An 8,509-nucleotide genomic window follows, 5' to 3' on the forward strand; every position below is an offset into this window, starting at 1 on the left:
TATCTACAGTATATTTTAAATTTAGTTTTATTCTTCAAAAATTCTTCAAAATCATACGAAAATTCAGAAAACGCTGCCATTGTGTGTTTTGCAGCATTTTTATTTTTTCGTTGCTTTCTATGGCTGAAAAACTGTTGCAAAAACGCCAAAATAATTGACTTGCTTCAGGTTTAAATAACGCAACAGTTCTCAAATGAAATCAGGAAAAGAAAAGTGTGTATGAGATTTCTGAAATTTCATAGCTTTTATTTTACATGAAAAAGTGCAGAAAACCCCCCCCAAAACACTGTAAAAACACTGCATGTGAACATAGTCTTGTACGTAGAAAATCTACAGGTAAGAAACTCAAGGAAACCAATTGTAATTTTCACAAGACTTTACCAGTAAAGTTTTGTGACAGCCAAATGCCAGATAGTATAAAAAGCAAAGCAATAAGAGACAAAAATATAATAAAAATGCACTCAAAAATGCAGTGAAAAAAGAACAAGTAAAAACTGCAACATAAAAAACTCACAAATACTCATCGTGGGAATGTGGCTATAATTAGTATTTATCAACTTTGATTAAGTTGATAGCAACTACAATGTCTCAGGACCTTGACATTGTTTTCTTTAAAGTGCGCACAAAAACTCTGCAGCTGATATTGGCAATACTGAGGGGTATCTCCTGGGGCTAACCATTCCTCCTTTCACCCCCACATATAGTAAATTTAAGTCGAAAACAGCTATCATACCTATTGGTTCATTGTAACAATGGGTTTTCTTCATGAGACAACTGTTTTAGGTCCCTGAACAGTTATTTTTTTTCACCTATTACTAATTATCTAATAGTCTATTAGTTAATTCTGATTTTAGGAAAGCTGATTTCACAGGCAATGCCACTGAATATCCATCACTGCAGATTTACCACTTCTATTATGTGTTATTTCTGTCCCTCCATCTATATTTTTCCCAAACTAGGCAGGCTTGCCATTGAAAACTCTAGAAAAGCTAAGTGATATCCCCTGTAGACACTATTGTCAACTTTGTGGCCATATTGCCACTCAGCTTTCCCAGAAATACATAGAAATAAGTAATGACTCAATAAAATATTAAAAGACTTCGCGCTACATGACAACTGTCATACCCTTAATTAACATCAGAGACATTGCGTAATTAAGGAAATGTTCTTCAAAGTAGAAGGCGATTTTTTTTTTTAATACAATATGCCCAAATATTAACATAGGTTCACGCGCTCCTTACGAGGATGTCTCAGGGCGTATTGCTAAAAAGCACCTGACAACTCTCCAGAGGCTCATTCTTACAAACAAGCACATATTGTTAATAATTCAATAAGGAATGGCTTTACTTGCAAAACTAGGGCAAGGTGGTGTAAATTGTGCTTACGTTTGTCAGATGCAATTTACATTGGCATTCATTTGACACACTGTGGCATGCACTGTGTGACATTATGCTGGAGGCTTTTCAATTCTATGCAAATTATACAAATTAGGAGTAGTTTATGCAGATTTCGAGAGTCTACCCCAGTGCAGTAATTAAAAGGAAGGCATAGCAAATAAAATGCATGCTAATGAGATTTTGCAGTATGAAGTTTTCCTGTATCCTTGGCTGTCAGTTGGGAGCAGGTAGTAAAAAGAAAAACTGACACTTCTCTTTTCATCCCCAAACACATGACAAATCAAACGTTGGTGTAAGAAGCCAATACCCATGTATTTTATTATTACCGAAACCATGATAAACAAGTTAATTAACTGCATGTGGATGTGTCCCACCGCTGCCTTCCACGTGATGTATCGCTCTTTCGAATCAATATGGAGATCTTAATTGCTACAACGAGGGATAAAAAGTAAAGCATGCTACTTCTCGACTGCCAGCACCTTCCCACACGCTTGTTCTGTGTCTACTCTTTTTTTTTTCCATATTAACACAACAGAGTTAAATAAAAATCAGGTAGGAGGTTGTCAACAGTTTTACTTCGATTTTCATTGTTTTAAGGTGTTTTTTTTTTAGATCTTCCACCTGTTTCGCAATGTGGGTGCCAGGTAGACATAAACCAGTACTTTTGAATAAATACCTTTATTTTAAGCTATAGCTTCTGTTGCCTTCTCTTTGTCCTTTATTTTAATGTATTGTCACATGGCACCTTCACAATAAGGCAAAGAAGTTGAAACTGTCTACCATATGAATTGGGGTTATGTCTTGTGTAGGGTCAGACATAGATAAAAAAAAGGTAGAAAAGGTGGTTCCCCTTGCCATTAGGACCCCTGGTTGCACCATTGCAATGTCCACCCTTGGTCCAGTGGTTGCATAACAGTAGTAAACACTGGATCTTTCGACATAGATTATATATAAGGGGAATATCAAGACGAATAGCATGCCTTAAAATTTGAGACATTATAAAGGCATCAAGCTCCGTTCATGACATAGATGCATCAGGCAGAAGCTTGTCAGTCCCCCAGCAGCATATCCTGTTATTTGGGGCTATAGATATAGAAACTGGATACAGGGAATGGAGACAGAGGGAACAAATTAAGAAAATAATTTAGAGTGAGCATGAAGGAGAGGATCAGAAGGAAACCTTTCAGCCACAGAAGTGAAGGATAATAATGAGACACAGAGATAGAGGGGGCATCTGCTCACTAAAGCATGGTGGGTGTTTTATGTCATTATAACCTTAAGCTTAGCTAACCTGCACAAAGGATGTAGCAAACAATGAGAGACCTATGACAATCAGTTATGGAGAGCTTTCTATTCCTTATGCTGTACATTAGTGAACATTAGCAGCATGTATTTAGTTACCTTCTTTCTCCATGTATCACATAAGAACTCCGGAAGAAGCCAAGTAGTTCATTCTCTATAATAGCATTATAAATGATCTTCAGGTTATAACTTTTCTGTGCCTCCAGGGTCCTGTTAAGAACCACCACTAATACCTGGTTGGGTGGATAAGAGAAGAAGTTGGAAACTTTGACATCCCCTGCCACCTTGTCCTCTGCTACTTGGACTTTCTCCACATTTAATCTGTGGGCATGGACTACGATGTATCTGCTGGAGTTTAGACACTCAATCTCCACATTAAGTTCTCCAGAAAAAGTAAAGTTTTCCATGAAAGCTGTGATCATCAGATTGTAGTGCAGAGGTCTCAAGTGTGTGGGTAACCTCAGATAAGTCCATGGCTTCCAGTCTTCTTCCTGATCCTTTTCCTGCAGATGATTGGTCCCATCCCCAGCATCCTTACCCACCTCCAGATTTTGGTTAAACCTGGCTGCCTCCAGGATGCTGTTGTTAATTGTTCTAGTGGATCCATCTGTGCATTCCTCAAACCGAACACTGAGGAACACTGCAATGATAGTCACAACAATCAGAGCCAAGATAGACAGAGCAAAGCCCACAACTAGCTTCCTGTGAACAGTGATCTGCCTCTCAGTGGTCCTTGGTCTCACAGCCACTGTATCAGCCCACTGGTCCTGCAGACCTCTGCCGTTCCTCATCCCGGAGTCTTGGATCACCATGGAGCTGTGAAGTAAGCTGTTCTTTTGTCCCTTATTGAGCACATCCATAGCAGATCATCCTGGAACTCCAAAGAAATGAAGGTACCAGAAGATCACTCTGAGGGCAGATGTCCCACACTAGAACTTGGAGCATCACAGGCCACTTCATATTCTAGATGGTAAAAGGAGGTGACAATTAACCCTTCCTGCAAGACGTCATAACTGCAATCCTTCTTGATCTACTTAGGCTGCTGTGACTGAGCAGGAGCTTCTGAACTTGGGGAGAAATGAATGGCTTTGGTTCTGGACAAGCCACTTTGTTTATAGTGGGATTTACAAGGCAACTCTGGGCTTATGAGGGGGAGGAGAAGTGACAGGACTGCATGACATTTCAGAGCACTCCAATCCTAGGCAAGGAAATCACACACACTTCTGATTGGGCTGGTGTCCCCTTCTCATGCAAAGAACACAGATCCAAGACACAAATACATCCCGGGGAAGTTGCTGTGCTTCCAGCAGGCTCATGTCCTAGAGCATCCCCATCTGGCCAGCACAGCTTTCCTCAGCACACTCTCTACACGGTGGATGCGGATTCTTCTTGCAGCATCTGCTCTCCTCTGTGTCAAGCAATGCCAGGGACAGTGGACCAGGACTGCTCAATCACCAGGATTCAGGATCCAAGCAGGATGCTAGCAGACAGCAGAAGACAAGGCAAGTGGAAGAGTGACTTGACTAGTATTTCCTAGCTAGTGATGTAAGGTTTGAATCATATACCAAACACCCAGCTTGCTGTAGTGAGTGCATAAAATGAGCAGAGCAGCTGAGCTGCCCCCACCATCTGCATGTCTCATTAATATCCCTCCTATACTACAGTGGCTGCAAGGTTCCCCTCTGTACATCTCCTTCATTCTCATTCTCCCCTTTCTTTTTATTTTTCTTAATCAATGTGTTCCTCATTCTTTCCCTCCCCCATATCCAGTTCATCAGCATATGTCTGGCAATAACAGGCTATGCAGCTGGGGGGGATGTAGGCTCATTGCTGATACATCTATCTCAGCAACAGTGCTTGATGCCTTCCTGATGTGTCAGATCATAAGATGCGTTATTCCTCTTGTACTCCTTGATCTCCCCTCTACATGTGTGCATGCATCAAGTAAGTGTGGAGTTTTATCATTAACTGTATGCATCCACTAGACATAGTCACTTCACACACAGGCTTCAGGCTCATAGCTTGTTCCATCCTATGTGTCACTGACTTAGCAACTCAGTGCAACAAAGGAACAGTTTCATTACATTATGTACTTTGAAAAACATATAGGAAGACAAACATTCAAATTACATATATAGATATAGATATATATGTATATATATATATATATATGTATATATATATATATATATATATATATATATATATATCTCCTAGTGAAATAGTCATTAAACAATGAAAATGTATAATTTTACAAGAATATCTCAATTTGGGAAATCAATATTCTGAAAATTAGGTAAAAATCCATGTTTTTGAGGAATAATGTGCCACTCCGCTTTCCCGGGAAAAGTTTTCATTATAGGCCAAATGGGAATGTTATCAGCGAGTTTGTAATAGCTACTACTTCAGCTTTGCCATTAATAAAAAAGAACAAACAGATTCCATGTAGTTCCCATGTATACATTTGTTGCTTTATTACCAATGAAAGGAACACTAAACTCTTATTCTGGCTCCTGAATGGCAAGCCTACCCAAGCATGTAATAACGCACACTCAGAGGATTGGTCACCGCGTAATATGGCCCATTTGCTATTCTGTGCCCTATGAAATTTCTATGGTGGTGGAGGCGGCAGCTAAATCTGCTGTTAGTGAAATTTCCAGGCACTAATATAACTAAGACAAACGTGAAAACAAAGATTGTTTTTCATAAATAACTCTAGCATTTACCCTAATTTAAGCCTAACTAAACTAGAACAGTTACACTATTAGTTTTTAGGATGTGATTTTGAATAAAAGGTTGCAGAATATTTGCACATTATGGTAAATGGAATTAGTTTGGGATATGTGGGAGGAGAAGAATGGGCAAACATTGATTCTGAAATCGAAATCAAAGAGTGAGAGTACAGAAGAGGCACAGAGAGGATCCAGCAGCAGCAGCCACTGTAGTACAGAAGGGATATTAATGAGACATGCAGATGGCGGGGGCATCGCCTCTACTCAATCTGTACTCTCACTCCAGTGAGCTGGGTGTTTTGCACTGTATATCATCATAACCTTACATTGCTAGCAGGGGAATGCTCGTCAATACATGATTACACTTGCCTTGTGATCCTCTTGGTAGCCTAACTCATGATGCCTGAGCTATCCTTGTCATCTGCCTCTGCCATAGTTTGACACAGATGAAGGCAGTTGCTGTATGAGGAATCCTTACCCAGTGAGTGGTGTGTGCTCAGGGGTCTGCACTTCTGCTTTATTCTGCATGGTATTCTAAATCAATCAATCCTTTTCCCATTCTTTCTGTCACCATTTTCAAGCTGTTATCTGTAAATATAAAATATCCGGATATGCATGATCCATTTCCGATACGTCAAATCACGTTCAATCATACAGAACCTACATGAATTATTATTATTATTATTATGAGTTGCTCATCTCTAATACTTTAGCTTTAACCATGTATACTATGTATAAGTTCCCTTGAGCCTTATTCTTTTCTAGAGTATAGCCATAATATTTATCGTAAATCTTTTCACTACCAATACGTTAAACCATAAAGGGTTGCATTAATATTACAATTTTCAGTTTGAATCCCTAGTCTAAGCATTAACTCTATATAACTTACTCACCTAGTATGTAGAAAAGCAGAAATGTTAAGGGTGGGGCAAAATGGATCTAATTTTCTTTTAGCCATAGATGATAAATGTAATATTTCCATAGCTTGGTGTTTTAGATGTCAAAACGATATGTTCTACACATCAGGACTTGCCCCACACAATCCAGGGGCTCCAAAGCCCGTGGAGGATCATCTATTTGGCAATGTTTAAGATTCTGTAGGATATATGTAAGATTATAAAAATGTACTATTAATTAAATATTGGCATTTTACAAGGTGCAAATTCTTAGTGAAACACCCATGGTGGTGGTACTTTTATTTCTAAAGTTCCCGAGACCAGGGATAGTTTCTGTATTTCCTACGTGGTAAGCCTTAGAAACACATATTTTCTTTTAAAAGATATTTCCCTTCATACGGATCGATGACATTATTGAGTTTTGTAAGTTTATTCTTTATTGCATGAACACAGGAAAAATCTTCCACAGAAGAGGACATTATGTGGTATGTGTATATTAATGCTCCTTTCCACCCTGCATGTGAAAACCTGATCACTTCTGAATCTGCATAAACCTCATATTTTCAAAAAGTGAAGAACAGATTACATATTCCCTTATGGATATTATTCAAATTTTTCTCCTAATGTTTGTGCCATATTTCCCAAGGTGCTAATAACTTATCTGATAATTTAAAGACAATTGGCAAACTTTATCAAATAAATATCTTACTTTTCCTCTTGATGCAAAAATAGTTGCTGTGTCTATAAAGAAATCAAATTAAAATATAACATTTCCCACAAGCCACCTTCATATTGTCCATTATTTGTCTTAGCTAGAGTATTTTTAAACTCTCCTCTTCTGTTATGTCACAACAACAACTCCATAGAGATTTGATGAAATATTTTAAACCATTTCTTCTCCTTCCAAATCAAAGGATTTTGGAAAAAAAATTTAAGATGTGATTGAAATTATTTTGAATCTTGCTTAAGAACTATTATTCTTGGTATTACGTCATCCCGTGGAAACAGTAATGTTCTACAGTGAGCAATGACAGCCTGGTCATTCTGTTCACATTGTAAGCGTGGTCGGCCTCTCTAAGCAGGCTATTAAATGACCATATATCAGCAAACGTTGCCAACTGGCAGATGCTGAATAAGCCCTGTTTTTCAATAAAATCACTTTATTAGAGGAAGCATGAGCGAAAGTTAAAAAAAATCCACTTATTTCCACCCACCTTTAAATGCTCAGTATTTCTGAGCTGCAGTTCTCCCTCCTAACTGAAGCTGATTACCACACTGTAGAGCTATTAACCCCTTAGTGACAGAGCCAATTTGGTACTTAATGACCAGGCCAATTTTTGCAATTCTGACCACTGTCACTTTATGAGGTTATAACTCTGGAACACTTCAACGGATCCCGCTGATTCTGAGATTGTTTTTTCATGACATATTGTACTTCATGTTAGTGGTAACATTTCTTCTATATTACTTGCGATTATTTATGAAAAAAACGGAAATATGGCGAAAATTTTTAAAATTTTGCAATTTTCAAACTTTGTATTTTTATGCCCTTAAATCAGAGAGATATGTCACGAAAAATAGTTAATAAATAACATTTCCCACATGTCTACTTTACATCAGCACAATTTTGGAAACAAAATTTTTTTTTGTTAGGGAGTTATAAGGGTTAAAAGTTGACCAGCAATTTCTCATTTTTACAACACCATTTTTTTTTAGGGACCACATCACATTTGAAGTAATTTTGAGGGGTCTATATGATAGAAGATAATGAAGTGTGACACCATTCTAAAAACTACACCCCTCAAGTTTCTCAAAACCACATTCAAGAAGTTTATTATCCCTTTACGTGCTTCACAGGAACTGAAACAATGTGGAAGGAAAAAATGAACATTTAACTTTTTTTTGCAAACATCTTAATTCAGAACCATTTTTTTTATTTTCACAAGTGTAAAAACAGAAATGTAACCATAAATTTTGTTATGCAATTTCTCCTGAATACGCCAATACCCCATATGTGGGGGTAAACCACTGTTAGGGCGCACCGCAGAACTTAGAAGTGAAGGAGCGCCGTTTGACTTTTTCAATGCAGAATTGGCTGGAATTGAGATCGGACGCCATGTCACGTTTAGAGAGCCCCTGATGTGCCTAAACAGTGGAAACTCCCCACAAGTGACACCATTTT

The 8,509-nt window shown here is 38.1% G+C and overlaps 1 protein-coding gene across 1 annotated transcript in view; it reads right to left on the minus strand.

Annotated features, from left to right (window-relative positions):
• Positions 1-4,411, minus strand: part of TRHDE (thyrotropin releasing hormone degrading enzyme) — a 1,712,820-nt gene extending 1,708,409 nt beyond the window's left edge. Inside the window, exon 1 of the mRNA XM_069764587.1 lies at positions 2,799-4,411. Within this exon, the coding sequence (XP_069620688.1) occupies positions 2,799-3,559 (761 nt within the window). The 5' untranslated portion in view covers positions 3,560-4,411. The remainder of the gene's footprint in view (positions 1-2,798) is intronic.
• Between the last annotated feature and the right edge of the window lie 4,098 nt (positions 4,412-8,509).

Source organism: Ranitomeya imitator, chromosome 4 (genome assembly GCF_032444005.1).
Source record: "Ranitomeya imitator isolate aRanImi1 chromosome 4, aRanImi1.pri, whole genome shotgun sequence".
Classification (NCBI taxonomy): Eukaryota; Metazoa; Chordata; class Amphibia; order Anura; family Dendrobatidae; genus Ranitomeya; species Ranitomeya imitator.